General features: G+C 39.8%; 2 protein-coding genes across 4 annotated transcripts in view; both read left to right on the forward strand.

Moving 5' to 3' along the window:
- LOC110052763 (uncharacterized) overlaps positions 1-13725 on the forward strand; it is a 64666-nt gene extending 50941 nt beyond the window's left edge. For all 3 annotated transcript variants that reach the window (XM_089294873.1, XM_089294872.1, XM_089294874.1), the window contains exons 33-48: positions 338-493; positions 1114-1241; positions 1530-1760; positions 2648-2759; positions 3396-3580; positions 4531-4675; positions 5527-5706; positions 6261-6362; positions 6826-7500; positions 8356-8460; positions 8564-8665; positions 9708-9809; positions 9962-10066; positions 10490-10591; positions 11232-11333; positions 11937-13725. In XM_089294873.1, the coding sequence (XP_089150999.1) occupies positions 338-493; positions 1114-1241; positions 1530-1760; positions 2648-2759; positions 3396-3580; positions 4531-4675; positions 5527-5706; positions 6261-6362; positions 6826-7500; positions 8356-8460; positions 8564-8665; positions 9708-9809; positions 9962-10066; positions 10490-10591; positions 11232-11333; positions 11937-12157 (2753 nt within the window). In that variant the 3' untranslated portion in view covers positions 12158-13725. The remainder of the gene's footprint in view (positions 1-337; positions 494-1113; positions 1242-1529; positions 1761-2647; positions 2760-3395; positions 3581-4530; positions 4676-5526; positions 5707-6260; positions 6363-6825; positions 7501-8355; positions 8461-8563; positions 8666-9707; positions 9810-9961; positions 10067-10489; positions 10592-11231; positions 11334-11936) is intronic.
- A 668-nt stretch (positions 13726-14393) lies between these two features.
- On the forward strand, positions 14394-19582 carry LOC110055963 (cytochrome P450 3A24-like). Its single transcript, XM_089294742.1, has 5 exons — positions 14394-15060; positions 16591-16796; positions 17702-17981; positions 18077-18380; positions 19043-19582. The coding sequence occupies exons 1-5, from the start codon at positions 14701-14703 to the stop codon at positions 19432-19434; spliced, it is 1542 nt and encodes a 513-aa protein (XP_089150868.1). The 5' UTR covers positions 14394-14700; the 3' UTR covers positions 19435-19582.
- The last annotated feature ends 1245 nt before the right edge of the window (positions 19583-20827 follow it).

The following is a 20827-nucleotide window of genomic DNA, read 5'->3' on the forward strand; positions in this document are numbered from 1 at the left end:
ACAGTCTCATAATCAAAATGACCATGCCCATACACTCAACCCAATACTGAAAATGACTGAATTATCCGCCCAACTTTAAGCACCGGGAAAATTCAATTCAATTTGAGGAGTTAATAGTCAGTCAGTCAGTCAGTCAGTCAGTCAGTCAGTCAGTCAGTCAGTCAGCCAGCCAGCCAGTAAGTCAGACAGTCAGTCGGTCAGTCGGTCAGTCAGTCAGGCAGTCATGCAGGCAGGTAGACAGGCAGTCGATCAGTCGGTGGGTCAGTCTGTCAGTCAGTATGGATGATTCTTGTTTTGTCGTACTATAACCTGTATATTTTAATGTTTGTACTTGCAGAAGTGGCCGTCGGATTTGCCACTAGCTTCGGAGGGTCTTTGATTCAGCAAAAGATTGATAATGGTCGGGTTAGTTGGCGAAAGGCATTGGAAGATGGTGTCAACGGTGCAATTTCCTCAGCCCTTCCTCCGCTCGGTGGTTCTTCAAGTAAATCAGGTAACTATGCGCTTTATTTTCACTACTTAGACCAAACATTCAGACGAGGGAAAGTTTATTCTTTTGCTAGCTTTCATTCTTGATGATCCTTTTTGTGTTTGTCTCAAAGCTTTTATTATGCTTTAAGAAATAAAATGATCAAGAAATAACTGATTAAGAAATAAAATGATTGATTGATTTAAAAGTAATTGTCGATGTTCCTATGGCCTTTCAATACACTGTTTCCAGTCAATTCTCTTTCCAATCGTAACTTGTTTTCCATTGTATTGCGACGCATCATGTGATGACCTACCTAAAAAAAATATTTTTATCACTACCATTATCATTATCGTTATCGTTATATCGTTATCATTGTTATTATTATTATTGTTATTGTTATTAATTGACTAACACTGCACACGCCCTCCCGAAAACATCAACTTGTACTTAGACTGGTAACGCGATCTGATCACGTCTCTTGGTTGTTGGTTTAAACAGAAGTCACGAGAAGAATTCGTCAGGTTTCAAGTTTAAACATTTTTCTATTGCTACGATGAAGGTACACGTTAATACTTGTTTCTCTTCAGCGTGACCTCAAGTCCTAATATTAATAAAAAAGATTTATTTTCTGTCATTTTCAGGAGGATGTGGGCAGGCTATTTCCGATTTTAATGACAAGACCATTAAAAACACTTTTTTGCCAGATGCAACGAAAAAGGCAGAGGATCTCATCAATATCACCATCGAGTGGGTGCGCTCCTTGGATCCGGTGAGATGCTGATCAAAATGTTAATTCTGCTTACCGACTGTTACACAATTCTTGCGATGCTTGTTATGAGAATTTGGTAGTACATCAAGATAGTATTCCCTTGTTGATAGTTAATGTATTTTCTTTTCATCGGAATGCAATGTAGAATAACTCAGTTACAAATTCTATAGTGTTCAACATTCATAGAATATTTAATCTTTAAATTTTTAAAGGACAAATGTACGGAAAGTACGCCTATATTCACCTGTGTTGGGTAGTTTGACTTTCATTGTCTTACCCCTCGTATAGAACGACATGATTGGTCCTCCAGGATACGGAGACGCGCGCTTTATTTCGTTGAGGACACCGCTGAACTACAAGATCAGGTTTGAGAACGATCCTAATGCCACCGCTCCTGCACAGCACGTGATCATTCTACATACACTGGACCAAGACTTGGACATCCGCACGTTTAGGATTACGGGTTTTGGATTTGGAAACTTAATTAAAAAGCTGCCGAATTCAAGGGCTTTTCTTCAGGTAAGGAAACTTGTAGATTGAAGCTACGCCCCCCTCCCCCCCGGAGGGGACTCCGATATTAAAAGGACGGGGTTCATCTTGGAGAAGTTTGAAAAGAGCCACCAAGAGGTTTTTGTGAGCGTTTCTTGAAATTTTTTCACCCCTTACAGGTTCCAATTCTTAAACAACAATTTATCTCCTGTCATATTTTTTCAACGCAAAAGCTCCCGCTGTGGACCTTTTGGGCCTGAAACGCCCTAAGATGTACAATGTACCAAAACCGCCTTTTTAGCCCATGAAAGGTATGACGAGCACCCCCGTCCTTTTTACATGGGCGTCCCCCCCTGAGGGGCTACAGCTCCATAAGCAATAAAGTTAGATTACCAATTATACTGGTGAGGCCCTGTATACAATCTTTATTGAAGTAGAGCAGAACTCGTTCGTTGGAGATGAGAAATACCTAACGCGATTACAATGTATAATCATGACAAGTAAACTGAAAGCAATGTAAACAATTGTAAACTCGAATCAAATCCTTCAAAATGTATGATAACTAAGACGTTTAAGCCGAGACTGGTTTTGGTTTTGAATCCGATTGGTTAAGTCGATGGCGTGAGTTTTCTTTTAACCAATCAAAAAACGCCTTCGAAAACAAAGCAAATTGGTCCAGGACTTATACGCACTCTCGAGAGTGAATCTAAAACTGCCACATCACGTTAGGCTATTAACATTTATTGTAGTGGTTTATTTTTACGAGTCAGGTTAGAACATTGCTAGACAAGATCGAATACGATACGCCTCAAAGAGAGATCTGTCGTCACACTCTCCGAGTGTAACATAGTTTCATTTTCCGTTACATATTGTTCACCATGGATATTTCTTGTTAATTTGTTTTGTTTATTTGTTAGGAAACAATCGACCTTGTGTCGGAGAAGAACATTTACCTACGAGTCATTGCCGGGATAGACATCATGACCCGTGAAGCTCGCTGGGAATTTCAGAGCCTTGATCCTCAGACAGGTGTGATGTTATAGCTACAACCAAGAACTTTGTCGCGTCCAAAGTTATTAGCTTCTAAAAAAACTATTGGGCTGCTTCGGCGGGGAATTGAAATAGTTAGCTATTTATTAACTTGAAGTTAATGATAAAGGTGAATGAGCTGGTGAAGCTAGCTTTTCGAACGTCAGCCCTCGTCAGATCAAAAGCCGGCTCTGACAAAACGGCTAATGTTTTTTGCTCTGACGAAGGACTTATACTCGAAAATTGAGCTTCGCTAACTCGCGACGGCGGTTAACCTCTAGTTGATAGAGTAGTTTTCAATTCAGAATCGTAAAATCGAGACCCTATTAGTAATTACTCAAAATGCACTCAGACAATTCATCGAAGCAATCAAAACTCCAGGCAAATACATGTAGGTGATTCAAAGCGCGGGAAAACTTGTACGAGCGATCCACGATTGGTTTTGGTTTTAATTCCGATTGGATGAAAAAGTGGCGAGGAAATTTTAAATGCAAAGCTAAAATATTGCAAATGCGAGTTACTTTCGACACTTAAGTGAAAACCGCTGTACTAATAGCTAAGAATTAGCTGATTATTAAATATTTTTCAAAATGATATCAGAGAAAGTAACACCTCTCCAATATTTTCCAATGACAGGTGAGGCACCTGATGATCCACGAACTGGCTTTCTTCCACCAAACAACGGCACGACAGGGCAAGGATACGTGACTTTCTCTATTCGCCTCAAGAAGAACTTGCCACCTTTAGCAAGGATTGATGCCAAGGCCAGCATCTATTTCGACAAGAACGAGCCGATCGACACTCCTCCAATCTTTAACACGGTAAGGAGTTAGATAGAGGTGAAAGCAGCTTGGGGGGCTAAGAAGGGAAGTCGGGGATGCCAAAAAGGGATATTTGTGATTATAAATTTAAGTCAGGAAGAATGAAGCGCAAAAGGTAACAAGTAAGTAATAACAAGGTTAATTGTGATGGATTATCTGTAAGTTTCGTTTTTTCCATTGATCATTGGACACAGCATTAGGTTGTAGCCTGGCTTGAAGATAAATATCCCCGGCTTCTGACGCCTTGTGACATAAGCGCTCATTCAAGATGGCGGAGACTTTCAACTAGCGTATTCAATTACTTTGTTCGCGTTGTGCAATGAATCGGCCTTCATTGTGCAATGAAAAGGCCTTCATATGTATCACGAAAACGACGACGAAGTCCCGAGTTCAGCTCGGTTACGTTAATGTAAATATATCAACCGCTTGCCAGTTGGAATTCTCATAATTGTGTTTTCATATGTTGACTTGAAAGTGACAGGACAGAGTGATCGAAAAACTCTCTCTATATATACTTGAAATCTAGAAATTATAGTGCGTAGTATTCTTATTAACTGTTGGATATTTTTGTGAGTCTTGCAGTATTCTTATGATGTTGTATTCTTGTCATATTGCGTGAGTTAAAATACAAATGACGGGTAAAAATGTAATGCGATACTACATACTAAAATGTCTAAACATTTATTATCCAATAATTTTATTCGTTGAAAAACAAACTTTGAACATTGTCTTGTGCTGTGCGCGCTCAGCAAAACAAAGAAGACTGCAACTAACCTGTTAAACTGGTTTCCTTGGGCACAAATCCTGCTGAATATTCGTTACACGTCGGATACCCCTTTCGCGCGTTGTTTGTACTCTGTGGAGTGCACGTATATATAACCATGAAATGAATTTTAGTTTTCTCTATTATAGTATGTCACTTGTTTGTTTTCCATGATGCTTACGTCTAGATTGACAGTTCGACCCCCTCCTCCAATATCTCTGTCATTAATGACATCATGAAGGTTGGAAAATTGGCCGTGGATATCGAGACAAGAGATGAGGGGTCTGGGGTCCAGTCCGTGGACTTATTGTATCAAATCTCAGGGGGTAACGGTAAGTGGGTTGTTGCTAATTTTTGCTACTTTATGCATTACGCATCATAACTTGGTTTTCGTATCGCTGAGGGAAATTTTCCAGTTTTCGAATTGTCTGACAAGTAACTGATTCATAAATACCTTGGGCAAAGAGGCCAGGGAATGGATTAATTATTCTGGAGTGGACGGGATTCTATTCCATCGCAGATGAAGTATTTTGGGAGATTTCCCCTGATAACAGTCTACCAGTACCCATTTATACACCTGCGAGAGGAAAGACGCACTGTATCTTGACTAAGAGCACAACACAATGACCTCGGCCAGAGCATGGACCCGGACTGCTCGATCACCCTAGACTCCAGAGCCAACCTCTTTCTCATGGACTTGGGAACGAGGTCGCTCCCGAGTGCTAACAGAAAAAAACCCAACATGTCCCATGTTACCTAGTGATTATCATTTTGTCGTTTCTATTGTCAAGTAAGTTTTAATTCTCGTACGGACACTTTTGAGAAAATAAAAAGCATCCGTACATAGAGAAAGTTACTTTCAAAAGAGTGAATTTTTAACACATCGAGATCAGCAAACAACTGTTCGTAATAACGAGGTGTCTGCAAAGAGGAGTTGTTAGGTTGGTTGTTTGGGCAGATTCCGAATAAACTGGACGACACATGCTTGGTTTTATATGGAAATTTTATTTTTATTTTTTTCCTTATTGAAAACGCAATTAAAAGAAAGAAGACAACAATTTCAGCTTAGTATTGTAGTGATGTCGACATATACATTCTCCTTACTTAGCATTACGTATATCAATCCATTTAACACCAGATAAACAGAGTTTTCAAGAACTCAAACTCGTTCCTTTTTTTTCAGATCCGCTTCAAGAACAATCCCTACTTCCACTGCTCTCCGGTATAACAGACGACACAACCTTCCTACCCCTCCCCTCTGGGAAGACGTACTCGCTTTTGGTTTTGGCCATTGACCACGTGGGTAACAGACAGCCAATGGACTTGAATCGAGTCATCAAAGTGGACTTTACACCTCCTAAACGTACGTCTTGGTGGAAACAGTGTTATAAAAAAGTAGTTTAGTAGTAGCCTGAAAAGAAGTTTTGAAATTTTAGTGCCTCGTGGCTGAAGCATGAAGCGACTAAGCGCAGTTCCTCAACAGCGCCCTCCCTCTCCCCCACAGCATAGAATATAGTCTACTTTCTATCCATTAACCCTGACGCAAACTTGTGTCCTGCATGTTGCTCACTCTTCTCTCTCTTTTTGAAGAGAACGTATTGGGGCTAATTCCCATACTGCTTGCAGTCAGTTTTTCTCTGGAAAATTAGTAATTATAGAGCGCGAGGGTTTAAGACGAGAAGGGACTGGGTCGACTTCGGGAGTGTTGCGTTCGTCGGAAGCAAAAGGCCGACTGAAAGTTCTTTATAGTTCCCGGGGCCTTGCTCACTCTTTCTACGTGCCTTAGAAACGCAAAGGATACTGGTAATTTACTTGGTCATTAAATTAAATCGTATATCTCTTAGTTTTGGAACAAATGGTGTTGTTATGTTGTGTTTGTGTATTCAATTGATGTAGTGCTTCAACTTGACGTTGCAGCTTCCTGTGAACGATTGAATAACTGCTCTGGTCATGGAAACTGCTCCGTCCTCAATTTCTGTGTCTGTGAAGACGGATTTTATGGAGTTAACTGCTCACTCGGTAAATATTGAAGTAGTTTTCCACTATTAAAAACATCTGTCAAACTAACTCTTCAAAGTTTGTATCTTAAGCGCTAGCAAAACAACTGCAAGGTTGAAGCTTAACTCTCTTAACTTTTAACATGTTTCAGTTTCAGTGGAGTTGCTTTTTTATTAACATGACATTTGGGAGGTTGGTCTAAAGGGGCCTATTTAAAAAATACTTTAGTTCGCTTAAAAATAAACATAACAGGCTGCGATATGTATGCTTTATTTAACAGGCACAGATAACCTCTGATTTAATAAAATTACAAGTTTCCTCACCTTGAAAGGTTAACGTAATTGTTAAAACGGAATTTTAGAGAGAGTGAGAGGGGGAGAACGATTTGAATAAAACCTCCATTAAAATTATACTTAGTCAAGAGGTCTGAAAACCTATAGTTATAGCCTGATACATAATTACACTGTTTTTTTTTTATTTGTAGATTTTCCTTTGCGGTTTGAGACTCCGATCATTGACGCAATGTACAGCGACACCAGCGAAGACATGCGCACTCAGTTATACCTTTCCGCGTTTATTCCGGATTTCGACGACAGCAGCTACAATGAAAATTTCACCTTGAAACTCTTCATCGATGAAGTTCCCCATGGATTTACCTTCAGTAAAGGAAACCAGAGTGGGAATCACGTCACGTTGGAGCATGAGGAGTTTGGTGATATTTGGATGACGCCTGAAAAAGACTTTTCAGGAGTCGTCAGATTTAATATCACTGCACAAGGCGCAACACCAAGGGAAACAAAAATGGCCAGTAACCTAATCGAAATAAAGATCGAAGCCATTGCTGACATTCCGTTTCTCGATGTCAGTGTTCCATGTTATCACTGGAACAGCAGCGAAAAGATTATACCCGTAACTGTAGAAAGCCACCCGACTGACTTAGATGGTTCCGAGAATCTCACGATTATCTTCTCGGGCTTACCGAGTGGTTATCGATCATTTTACGAGAATGAAACGAAAGTTCCACCTAACTCGCCTGGCTGGTTTATTTCCTTTAATGGAACATTAAAACCCTTCATTCTGAGTGTCATCGCCATAGCCGAGGAAAACTCTAATGGAGACAAAGCAAACAAGACAGTTGCTGTTGATGTGGTATTCTGTGGTAAGGTTCATGATACCAGTGTTTTAATGACTAGATGCAAAATTCCACAAGCATGAATATCGTTTTAGTCTGACGGATAGTTTAACTAAATAAACCCCACCGCGTTAGATGTTTTCCCGCGCTTGGTACCTGATTGCACAAGTTTTCTCACGCTTTAAACTGACGGCATATTTCGTGCGCTGGCCGCTGGGGACGGGTTTTCCTGCGCTTTCCACTAGTTCAGTACAGACATTCCCTCGCCTGCCACTGCTTACATGTCTTCCCGCGCTTTCTACCGGCCACAGTTTTTCCCGCGCGTGCCACTGATTGCATGTTTTCCCGCCCTTGGCACGAGCTTGGACTACGGGCTTCCAGGTTGGCGTTGGTTACATAATTTGCTAAAAGTGCAGATTGCTTTACTAGTGCATACGACTTAGCTCTTTAATAACTTTCTTTATAGTAAGAAAACATTACAAAAAAAGATAAATAAATAAATCAATAGATGAAAATAAATATAATATTTAGAAAGGAAGTCAAATCAGCCTTAACTGGTTTTCATGCCGGTCCTCTGTCCTAGTGAAATTGAAATTTGGAGATGTTGGTTTTTAGGGAGGGAGGGAAACCGAATACCCTCGGAGCAAGGCGAGAACCAACAACAAACTCAACCCACATATGGCACTGGGCCGGAATCGAACCCGGGCCGCATCGGTGGGAAGCGAGCGCTCTCACCACTGCGCCCTCCCCGCTCCCTAAAAAGCTCTAAAGCTCTAGCTCTCTTGCCGTACAATCATGTTCGAGCTATGTTATTGCTATTGCATTCTGTGATCTGTTTTTTCCTCGAGTATGTTTAATGTTCAACTTTATCTCTCGTTGTAGTTACTTGTGAGGCGGTGAATAACTGCTCCGGACATGGAAAGTGCAGCAAAGTAAATACTTGTGAATGTGAAAGTGGATATAAAGGATCTCTGGATTGTTCATCAGGTTTGTTTTCTTCTCCCATCGTTTGATTTACGCTTTTGAAACTCATAAATCGCATGTCCTACTCTAAATCTAATTATTTGTTCTGCTCGTTTATTTTCACTAGTTTCCTGCGAAGAAGTGGGAAATTGTTCTGGACATGGAATTTGCACTGGCCCAAATATGTGCGTTTGTGATAGCGGATTCAAAAGTGTTGGCTGTTCACAAGGTAAATCATTTTTTGCTGCTCAATGCAAGTGTATTTTTGATGGATGTTAACAAAACCCAACGACCAACAGCACAAGTAGTTTTCCATACATCGTCACTGCCAAAATGTGTCAAAAATGTGTCAATATGAATGAATGAATGAATGAAAACTTTATTAATGTGTCAATGAATTTAGCTATAAATTTGCTAATTGCGGACACCTAACTTAAGTCAATAGCTAATGAACAGTTTACAAAAATTGATAAATACTTGTATACAGCATAATAATAAATACTATAGAACAATATGAAGTGATTCTGTTCACGATTTAAATAGCCTGCAGTTTGGCATTGTTGTCAATGAGGTCTGAAAGGTCAATTTTTCTTATTCTCGTATAGCATCATTTCATTGATATTTTGTGTTACAATGGAGAAGCAAAAGAGTTATGTTGTGTTACTCAAAAGAAGTACGTTGGGATCGGGAAGGAGAAATGTTTGTCCGTCGTTTATAAATGGTACACGGACCGAACGCGGCGAGGTTATTTAATGACATGCTTCTTCTTTTTATTATTTTGCCTAAATTTAAAGAGAGTTTTCTGTATTTAAGAAACAGAAAACAGGAACCGCGTTTCTATCAAGTTTTAGTATAAATCTACTAGCGTTCTACCACGAATGCTGCTCTCTGATTGGCTATGCTACTTACTATTTATTCTGATGTAGATAGTAAGTAACATAGCAGTGTGCAAACAAAATGCACAAAATGAGGGCCGCTTTTTTGCGTTTTCGAGGTCTCTGTAAAGAGGATTTAGATAAAGTTTTGGACGACTAGTAGATTTACACTAAAACAATTAGATTATCCGCTCTCGATTTCTATGCGTGCAAGAGAAGCTGACACGGGCTGCGCCCTCGTCAACTATCACGCGATAGAAATCTCGAGCTTATAATCCAGTTGTTAAATAGAAACATGATTTTAAACCAATCGGCGCGCTTATTTTCTTTGGCCTATTTTTTTCTTTTTTCTTTATACTAATAGCGTATTGCCTGGATGTTGATATTTCCTTGCAGTTTCTTGTGAACTGGTAAACCACTGTTCAGATCATGGCGCATGTAGCGGACCCAATGAATGTTCTTGCTATAGCGGATTCAAAGGAATTAATTGCTCCGAAGGTATGTACCGCGGGCTCAGTTGATTTTCCCAAAGGCGAGGTCATTTTATTTGTTAAAACGTTACTGAGGGAAACTTATGTAGAAACTTTAAAAAGTCGTTCAAAATTAGCTGATGCATTGATTGTTAATGTTTTCCTTCTCATCTGAAATAGTATCTTGTGAGGAGTTGAACAACTGCGCAAATCATGGAATCTGCACTGGTCCAAACAAATGCACTTGTGAAGAAGGCTTTAAAACTGCTCCAGACTGCTCTAAAGGTACAATAATCATTACTTAGTTACTACTCAAGAGATATTATGCATATTGACGTTTTTACTATACAGCCATATAGACAAATTTTTTTGCTAAAACCCAGAAGTTTACTCGACGGCTTCTCTTTGATTTTCTCAGTGGTAAGTTAAAATGACTACATTGAAATGCAAACAGTCGGTCTAGCTAAATAGTAATAGTTTCAAAATTTCAACTATTGGTTCTTTAACCTCACCTGACATCGCTCACTCGTGTTTTCTTTATCGCTTCTAAATTCCTTCCTTATCTTTCTGAATGTAATTATAGTGACTTCTCCTTTTGTAGTTGTGAGTCTGGCCGCCTAGATTAGCTTGTAATACCTCCGGACCAGCCCACTTCTTTGCTTAATGAACCATTTTAATAAAGTTTGTAATTTTCATTTTCCGTTGTAGTTTCTTGTGAATTGCTGAATCACTGTTTATATCGCGGTAACTGTAGTGGCCCTAATGTCTGCTCGTGCCACAGTGGTTTTAAAGGATTAAACTGCTCACAAGGTATTTCATTTGTATTTTCTCAAACTCATTAATAATTCATTAAGTTCAAACGAAGGAAATCATGACCGTGACGGTATTTGGATATCTGATCTTAATTAGCGTAGATTTGCACGAGTTTATTTCTCCATTCTCTCCTTAGTTTTAGTTTCGATTGAAAAGATGTATCAAACACTCAGGGCAATGTTTCATCACATATAGAAACACAATAAAGTTCGTCAAAAATACTCCGCTACGCGTCATATTTTCAACTCTCTTTCCGGTGTTTGGATATGTGGTTAAAGACCGTCTTTCTTGTTTGATATGCTAGTATTACGTAATGTACCTCCCCAGGATTTATGAGATTGTTGCTGCATTACAGGAAATAGTTTCTTTCTATGATAAGTTTCTTAAATCTGTTTATGGACTTCATGCTATTTTAAAGCTTGGCTGGTTTAATGTTGCCATGGGTTACCACAGATCATGTCAACGTCTCTAAATTTCACACGTTTTATTTTGTAGTATCTAGTTTCTGAAAAACAATACGAGCTCACAAAAACAGAATGACATGCTTTACAAAACTAAAAATTTTTTAAAACAATTTGAGGTTTGCCTTGCTTATTTTTATATCTAATATTTCAATATGCTTTTTTTCATGACACAGTAACCTGCGAGGCCGTAAAAAACTGTTCAACCCACGGAACCTGCGCTGGACCAAACTTATGCATTTGTGAAAGAGGTTTCCATGGAGCTGATTGCTCGGAAGGTATATGATTGAGCAATTTAACAAATAGAATGTGGTGATGAATGTTCTCTAAGGAAGTAATGCAGACTAAAAACCAAGAAAAAAGACTGCAGCTAGTGGACGCAAGAGCGGAACGCGACCGCGTTCAGCAGTTCCTCTAGACCTCAAAAGTGCGTTATTTTCTTAGAAAACATAAGATCACCATCTTCTATTTGGTTAAGAGTATAGCACGAAAAAGCGAAAATGTTTACACTTGAGAAGGGGCGGTGATTGTGCTGGAAACACAACATCTGAGACATACGGGCTCTATACTTTACAGCCGTGGTCATTATGAGCTCGAGATTTCAATCAAATCGAGAACCAGTAATTTTATATTGTTTTAGTATAAATCTATTAGTCGTTCAAAAATTTATCTAAATCCTCTTCACAAAGAAGCGTCCGCCATTCTGTTAACAACTGCACTATCTAATGAGCGGTGTCCTTAAAATGTACAACGATCAATCCGTATATGGAAGTCCTGACGACCCCTTCCCCATTACCATTTCGGTCTTAAGCTTATAAATGTGGATTACCATTTTAAGCTTTTTAATACATTTTAATTGTTTGTGTTTTTATTTCTTTCAGAACTGCAAGGTGAAGGTCTCGTGGGATTAAGCAAAGAAGTTGTTGTTGGGATCTCAGTTGGAAGCTTCGTGTTTGGTTTACTTTTGTGTATGATTCCATTTTATTGTTACCGGAAGAGAACGATCAGGCGTCGACGTAAATCGCGTAGCAAACAAGCTAACACATTTGCCCTCAAGTCCTTCGAAAACGAGGCTTACGCAGCGGCTCCGCTGAAAGGCTAGGAACCAATCAGTTCTGACGCGATTTGATGGAGATGAAGACGACGATGACGATAATGATAACAACGGCGATGAAGACGATGACGTAGAAGTCGACGACCATACGTTATGACTTTGTTCATGTAAAAATATAACAGCGTTGTATTGTATTGTGAGTAGAGTCAGTATTGTGCCGTTTTGTAAGTAGATTAAGTATAATGTAATTTAATATGTGTAATTATGTGTTTTTGCAATAAAATAATAATAATGATAATGATAATGATAGATAGTGATAGTGACAGTGATAGTGATAATGATAATGATAATGATAATGATAGTAATAATGAAAAGAATAAAACAATATAGCAGCGTTACTTGTTTATTCTCGATTGCATAAGCTGACATGACAAATTTAATCGTAAGAGCTTATAACTAGGGAGACAACTATTGTGAAGTGAAGTGATGTGATATTATTGTTGTTTGCCACTATTCATGCTATGTATACCATAAAAAGGCGTGATTTATAACAGTCGTGACAATGATACGGTTAATGTAACATAGAAGAGCTGATTTGACAATTAGTGGACACGTTTAGAAACGGTTTCTTCCAGTCCTGGCTGGCTTATCATTAAGTTAACAGTTTTTTACACTTCCTGTACATGAAAGGGAACAGGAGCTGAATTACTATTTCTTTCGGATTAGAGGCGTAGTGAAATGGTTTCGCAAAGGTTTTGGCCAAACTGGAACCCAGCCCCTACCTGGGGGTGGGGGTACTCCCATGTATAAAGCTCGAAAATGTTCGTCGTTTCGCTCAGGGGTGTAAATTACTGATTTTGGTCTCAGGGTGTTCAGGACGAAAGGCCATTATTTTTAGCTGCCAAGGTATATTTTAGAGTTATCCTCGAAGAAACATTAAAAAAAGCTGTCATGTCCGGTTTTTTAAAGTGATATCTTTTAGGGGTCAAATAAAGCTCGAGTCACGCCCGGATTGGTCTTTTTTAGAGGTCTTTAGTTAAATACACCATTTTGTATTCTCGGTATTGGACTGGAACTAGCGTGTACCAAAGGCTAAAACGTATGCAAATACAAATGACATTCACCTCTATTTAATGACCTGATGACATCCCCCCGCGCGCATGAGCCTCCATTGCAAGCTAGTTCCAGTCCAAAAGCCAATATAGGAAAATAGTCTATTTTCCAACGAGCATCACTGACCTTTTCTAATGGGAGTTCCCTTCCCCCCCCCTCCACACCTCCCCTCCCGGGATCTAGCTCTTTCGATCCGGATTTAAACCCACTAATTGTCAGGTCATCTTATTGCGCTTCTCAATAGAGATTTTATTACTATGCTGGTAACAGTAGAGTATTATTCGATCGGCTATCATAGAATTGCAATCAAGGAAATTTTCGTGACAAAATATGTTTTCAAAGTGTTAAACCCAAGAAGCGCATAAATACAATCGAAATTATATACGCAAAAATTATACTAGAAAGTTAGACGGGAAATTATACAGCTTCCTTGATATAGTATCGCTTGTGTTTACCGGCATTTTTTTAAAAAGAAATAAATCTGGTGTAACTGCTTTGTGAAAGCGCTAGTGTTTCTTTGGCGTATTTTAACACTTTAAATGTAGATATTTATTTACACTCTAAATTTTAAAATTCAACATTTCTCTGCCACGATGAACAGGAAGTCCCAAACCATTCACTGATACAGTCGCGTGCTTAGGGTTTCTTCCCACATGATTCCTACGATACAGCTCAATCGCTACGATCGCAAGGAAAAACGTTCAGTGATCGTAGCTAGCGATCGCTGCGACAACGACTTTAAAGGAGCTCAGTCACGGTATTTTGAGTTATTTTGGCCACGTATAAAATTACCTTTAAACTGAAGGAAACCTGAAAATAGTAGTTTACTAAGATAGAAAAACACCAAAGAGGTAATAATGAACTATAAAGGAACAAGGACGGTAAAGGATGGAGAAGATTAACACGGATTACAAACGACGAGCTTGAAAAATTTGGGCTTAACTTTTCAAGACGCGCAATCGTACAGGCTCGGCGAATCAAGACTCGTAATAATAACAGGCTAAATAACATCATAATATAATCCAACGTGGACCAGGTTAATTTTGTTGTTTTTGTCTGAAATTGCCTCGCGTCCACGTTGAATTTTATTATAATGCAAATAAGAAAACATTAACCGTTAAAAAGGGTTATATATTACAAAATTACAAATAATGATACACGGCTGCTTTCAGATCCACCGCATTTACATGTGAGGTATTCTGATCTCGGCTTTGATTTTTTTGTGAGCACCCTTTTAGCAGCCCTTGTCTCGACCTATGTATTTTTAATTTACAATTCTAAAACACTTCACACCATCCTGGCCGGATCGAGTGATATGCGAATATTGACAGCCAGATCGAACAGCAAAAAGGGCAATACTGTGGAATCGACAGGCAGATCACAACCTAACCTCAACACTATTTCTAATCCTACTCTGGCCAAGTCACTGGGATTTATGTAAAAACAACAACAAAAACAGCAAATCTTGGGTAGGTAATATGGCGTTGATAGAATTCATACAAGGTGTATCCGAAGCGATGGTGAACCACTGGCTGACAATATTGATTCCTTCCTCCTTCTTGCTTGTTCTGTATTGCTTGGCTTCTTACCGATCAATGAAAACTTGGTACGGAGATAGTATCCGCGGACCAAAACCTTTGCCGGTTTTAGGTCATTTACTGGACACGATAAAGCACAAAGGACAACTACACCTTCAGGTGCACGAATACTTTCTAAAATACGGCAAGGTATTCGCCATGTCGTCTTTCCTCGGAAAGATTCCAAACTTGGTGATTGCAGACCCGGAGATGCTGAAGGATATCTTCGTGAAAGAATTCGACTCTTTTAGAGATCGACCTGTAAGTTACATATTTGTTAAATTTGATCAGCAATCATGTTAGATATGATACATTTGCTAAGATAAATACCGTTTTTAAAACCAATTCCTGATAATACGTGTTCGTGAATATTTAATGATGTTATATTCATTTCGAGTACTCAGCTGTGTAAATTTTGTCACGTTATTCCCAAGGAATTAGAAATAATAATGGTTGTCATAGCGCGATCAACTATACCAGCTAGATAATTAATTAACGTAATTAACCTGTTGAAACAATTGTAACTTCAGTTTATAATTTTGAACTTAAATTTCTTATTAGATAAGCAAATTAATAGTTTTTAATAACTATAGTTTTTACTACCTTAGAATTTCGAACGTAACAGCTCCCGTTGTGTTCGGAGTTAGTGACCCAAAGGGGAATCTAACCAACGGGTATACCGTTTTTATTTATTTATTTATTTATTTCGAGTAGCCGTTACTTAAAAATGTTACTAAGGACCTGTAAGGGAATGTGTGAAACATCAAGATAGAAAACATGAGAGATCAGTACGTAACTTGGCTGAAAACTGCTTCAGTTTCGAACTAGTACCGCAATGATATCTAGCGTCTCTGTAGAAAAAAGAAACGTTTGCAATGGAATAGCCGTGCTTCTGGGCCAATTTACAATAAGGGAACTCGTAATATGAACAATTATTCATCTGAGAAGACGAATAATGCATCTTAGACATACAAACGCAAGATACTGAGGCGATATGCGATTCCGGCACGCTCAAAACCTAATCGCTCGCCAGAAATGCACCTATATTGCAGACCTGACTGAGTTGAGTGGTAACACTTTAAGGGTCTCCGCAATCTCGTTCCCAGAGTCTTTGTTCCCCTTGACTAGCGGTCGGAAAACGAGAGCTCTGGAAGCAACCATTTCAGACATGCGTCATAGATGCAGACTGCGCAGTGAAACCGGATGGGCAGAATTCGGTTATTTCCTTTGTTATTTCAAAATGGTTGCTCCCAGAGCTCTCGTTTTCCGACCGCTGGTCAAGGGGAACGAAGACTCTGGGAACGAGATTGGGGTTTCCGCTACTTTCAATCATTCTGCCGTAGCATACAGTAAAAATACCATTTCTTGCCTTATAACATGCCAAAAATAACACAGGACCAGTCCTTGAATAGTCAGGAAAACAATAAGCATCGTTTATTTTAATTTTTTTGCGAGTTGACTTAAAATTAAATTAAATAGCGATTTCCAAATATATTTGTAAAATAAGCCATCCTCGCCTTCAAAATTTAAAATTCCAGCCCCTTTAGGTCCCTCCTACAGGGTTGGCTAATATGCAATTTCCGAGCCTTACCTTGTGCCTCTGTTTGAAAACGAGTCCTCGTGTAAAACCTTGGACATGAAAACGAGTTTGATTTACATGAAAATGAACCTGTAGGCAGAACACATTTTCACATGAATGGCTTCACACGAAGACTCGGAAATGGCCTATGAAAGCGGATCTTTGACAGTCATATTCCGTTTGAAGTGACATGCACACATTTGTTATTATAGTTAATCCTTAAGCCTCCTGAGCCATTGGCTAGCATGCTGACCAGAGCACAGGGAGACAAATGGAAACGAATCAGGAGCACTCTTACTCCAGCGTTCAGTGCACTGAAGATGAAGCAAATGTTTCCAGTGATGAATTCCTGTTGTGACATCTTGCTAAAGAAACTTAGTGAAGTTGCTGACAGAGAACAAAGTGTTAACATTGTCAAGTAGGTCTAGAATTAATCATTGTTAAGGTTTGTTTTCATTTTAATCGGATTTTAATTAAAATATTTATTAATAAGGTTTGGTAAAATAAGATAAGGTAAGTGAGGTGAGGCAAGGTACTGAGGTAAGGTGAGGTGAGGAGACAATTCGTTATTATCGTTCTTAACAGGCTCTAATTTCTCGGGTATAGCAAAGGCTGTCAATATTCTAGGGATCTGAAGATTGAAGAACCTCTGCAGCTCACGACTTTTCTGAACTGAACAAAGAACCCCGCCCCAATCTCCTGGTTCCATACGTGCCAGTCGAGCTTTGTTTACATGTACTTCGTGAGGGGGACTATTGGAACTGCTTACGCCTCAAAATAGCCTGCGAACGCAGACATATTTACGGCTGTTGTTCTTTTTCGGCGTAGACAAGCGACAGCAGGAAATGCGTCTGCATTCGCAGGCTGAGTTCAAAACCACGGCCACATAACATCAAAAAAAGGTCCGCAACATGTGCCCGAGGCACCATAAAGCGAGGGTCAATGCAACTGTGCTGGAAATGGAAACTAAAAAAAATACTTAATGTGGTGAACCATCTGATGACAGACTCAGCTGCCATTCTGAGCAGACCTATAGTCCTGCTCCTAATTTAAGAATTGTGAACGATTTTGTGAAATATTGTGTATAAATGAATGTTTTAAACTGATTGAGAATTTGTCAGTAATTACCGTTAAGACTTGTTTTCAAGTGTGATCAGAAGCATATCACCTAGAAGCGTCTAAATTCTGTTTATGTGTTCGGAGCAGAAGCATATCACCTAGTCTAGGCGATATGCTTCTGGTGTGATATAATCCTTTATTCCAGTTATTTGCTCAAGGAGACATAATATGTTTTAATATTACCTACTTCTACTACTTTTGCAGGTTTCAACAGGCTCTTACAATGGACCTAATTCTTTCAGCAGTATTTGGTCTTCAAGCCAACTCTCAAGACAATCCTGACGACCCGTTCATCAGCGCGGCTCGTCAGGCTTTGAAACAAAGTTTTTCAAAGAAAATCCTGCTTGGCTCACTTCTGCCATTTGGAATTAAACTCATGGAAAAATTCCCAAGCATTTGGCTTTCAAATGCTACACCATTACTCAAGATGACAGAGAAAATTATTTCCGCGAAGAAGGCAGGAAATGGAGGCTCTTCGAGAAAGGTCTGTTGAATCGTAGTTTGGAGAAATGGAGAAGAAGAGAAATACAAAATATTATTCATTGAATCATCATTATTCATTGAACCTTCCCTTCTTAGGACATGTTGGATTTGATGCTGGCAGCCTCAGATGACCCCTCTGTCCCTGAGTCAAAGAAGCTGTCAGACACGGAAGTCCTTGCACAGAGCATTATTTTTCTTGCTGCTGGATATGAAACGAGCAGTGGAACCCTGAGTCTGACGTGTTACCACATCGCCACAAACCCTGACGTTCAAGACAAACTGCAGCAAGAAATTGACAGTGTGTGGACTGAGGAGGAACAGGTGCCGACTTATGAAACAGTAAATGAGCTGCCATACCTTGACATGGTGATATCCGAGACACTCCGGCTCTACCCGCCAGGTAAGGAAGTTGGGGATAAATACACTGTTGTTGGGGTGTTAATACATACCTTCAAGCTGTTACTATTACAACCGTTTGGTAATCCGTCAGCATGCTCACACAAGAGAACGGATCGGTGAGCCAGAGAGCCAGAGCCAACGGGGATCGTACCTTCTAAAGTTCCTGCTTTCCCACTAGCGAGTTTTCTCGCTGCCTTGTTTCCACCTCAGCTCGTTTCGCTCGCTCCAGTTTTTCTCCTGATGCTTCGCGCGTGACCCAAATGTGAACCTAACTTAGCCTGTTCCAGGCTCTCGGTTTGTAGAGACGAGTGAAAGGGGAAGGAGGAGAGAGAGGGATAGAAGAACCAAACCTATCGCCTTTTTTCCACTCGTTCCCCGTTCTATACATACGGCTCTCCAACTAACCAAGCGCCTGGAACAGGCAAGTTACAACTTTGCCCTCAGACACCATAATCGCCATTTTCAATTTAAAACTTAGTGTTCTTTGAGTAATATCTTCATTTTCTGTGTGTTTGCGATCATTGGATAATCATATGCATTTTGCTAAGGGGAGTGCGGGGAGCGGGGGGAGGGGAAGGGGGGAGTGGCATCCGGAAGAAGAAAGATTGTAGAGAGCAGGTTTGAAGCTCTGTATCGGCTAATCTTACCATTTTATTATTTCAGGATTCATGATATCCCGCGGCTGTACTAAAGCATGTGCCATCAAAGACATTAAGATACCCAAAGATTCCCCCATTCTCATTCCTGTTTACAGTATACAAAGAGACCCCGCGGTTTTTCCAGACCCGGAGAAGTTTGACCCAGAGCGCTTTGCACCTTCAGCCAAACAGTCACGCAATCCTTACAGTTTCTTGCCGTTTGGTCACGGACCGCACAGCTGTATAGGAATGCGCTTTGCGAAAATGCAGATAAGGCTGGTGTTAGCACGAATGTTAAGGAAATATCGCTTGGAAGTCGCACCGGATACAAAGATTCCTCCTGACGTAAAAGCCAAGGCGACTTTGGGGAGCCCGGAAATAAATCTTAGTATTGTTTCAAGACCCAAGGAAACATGACAGCGCATGTAACTTCCTGGTAACGTTGTCATGGAAGCGCTCTTGGGGTAATTCTGTACTAACTGTGTGTAACCCTATTTGAGTCGTTTCAGCGGACCATGGGAAAATGAATTATTGGTTTGAATAAACGAATAAAAATGCTATTTAGCATGGTGTGAAGTATTCTACAATTATCATTCACAGCGGAAAAACGTAATAAGCATACGCGAGTTTTGACTGTGCGCCAGGCTCCAAGATTGAAAAAATGGCGGGAATTTCGTGGATTGTAAAAACTGAAAAGGTCACGAACTTTGTGTGTTTTCCCAATATTCCCGGTTAGCAGCAACATTTTAACGTCACTAATGGAAAGCTGGTGCCTTGTTTTCTTGGGGAATCAACTTTTTTAGGACAATAAACCTAAAGACGGTTTCGAACCCTTTATTTCCCCGGGGGGGGGGGGCATTGCCATATATGGGCTATATAAGTATGTGCCGCTGTAAAGGGTATACATACATACATACATATACTTTATTTAACCTCGAATTTACAGAGTAGCTTGTTAGCTAATATCTTCGAGAGAAATAAATATTATACAAATCAGAGCGTTTGGGTCTAGAATAGGGTATCATTTTTCACAAAACTGACTAGTTGGTTGAAGATTTTATCTAGACTAAAGAAACTAGGAATTGCCACTCAAAAATATTAAAAAACCAAATCAGCAAGTTTAAATTTACGCAAATCAGCCTCAAGAGTGTAGATAGATGGGGAGATTTGGGGAGTTTACTCTAGTATAGGGTAGCAAAATTCAGCTGAACTAGCTCTGGTATAGGCTAAGGGTTCCAGGGTCCCAGCGGCACATCCCCACCCAGAAATTCCCAAAGTACCTCTCCCGGGTTTATTTCCCCGCGCTACACAAGTAATTTCGTTACCAAGACACATTTTATCCACAAACATTCTTTACATATTGCATCCATATGATCCATATAAGCAACCCACTGAACATATAAGTAAGAAAACCTCTCAGTAGGCAGGGAAGACTTTTTTCTGAACAGTAAAAGGCCGAAAACAATTCATGCTTGTCCAAGTATAAATCAACCGAGCGACATCCTCGCGTACCTTATTACAGTCGGCCGTGCAGCTGGATTGCAGCTTGCATTATTACCTGAGCCCACAAGTAGGGTTTTTCCGCTCTGAACTGAACAATTATCGCCCGCGACAATTATCACATGTAAGGGAGTCAGCAGTATTTACAAACGCGAGCTTCTTACCTTACACTCCCTTACACTCAATATCTCATTGTGTCCGTCATGTTGGATCCGTCATCTTGGATTTCAAATATTTTTCAGAAATCTTAAGCATTCGAAGAGAACTTGACAACATCACAGCTGTAGCGACTGTAGCCTGCGTTTCAGGC

The sequence above is a fragment of the Orbicella faveolata genome, unplaced genomic scaffold, assembly GCF_042242905.1.
Source record: "Orbicella faveolata isolate gen_17 unplaced genomic scaffold, um_ofav_v1 contig_25, whole genome shotgun sequence".
Taxonomy (NCBI): domain Eukaryota; kingdom Metazoa; phylum Cnidaria; class Anthozoa; order Scleractinia; family Merulinidae; genus Orbicella; species Orbicella faveolata.

Excerpts from the sequence above, each read along its gene's own strand:
- LOC110055963 (XM_089294742.1), top strand. The coding sequence starts at position 14,701 with ATGGCGTTGATAGAATTCATACAAGGTGTATCCGAAGCGATGGTGAAC. Across the intron at positions 15,061-16,590 it reads ACTCTTTTAGAGATCGACCT|TTAATCCTTAAGCCTCCTGA; the intron begins GTAAGTTACATA and ends TTGTTATTATAG. Across the intron at positions 18,381-19,042 it reads ACTCCGGCTCTACCCGCCAG|GATTCATGATATCCCGCGGC; the intron begins GTAAGGAAGTTG and ends TTATTATTTCAG.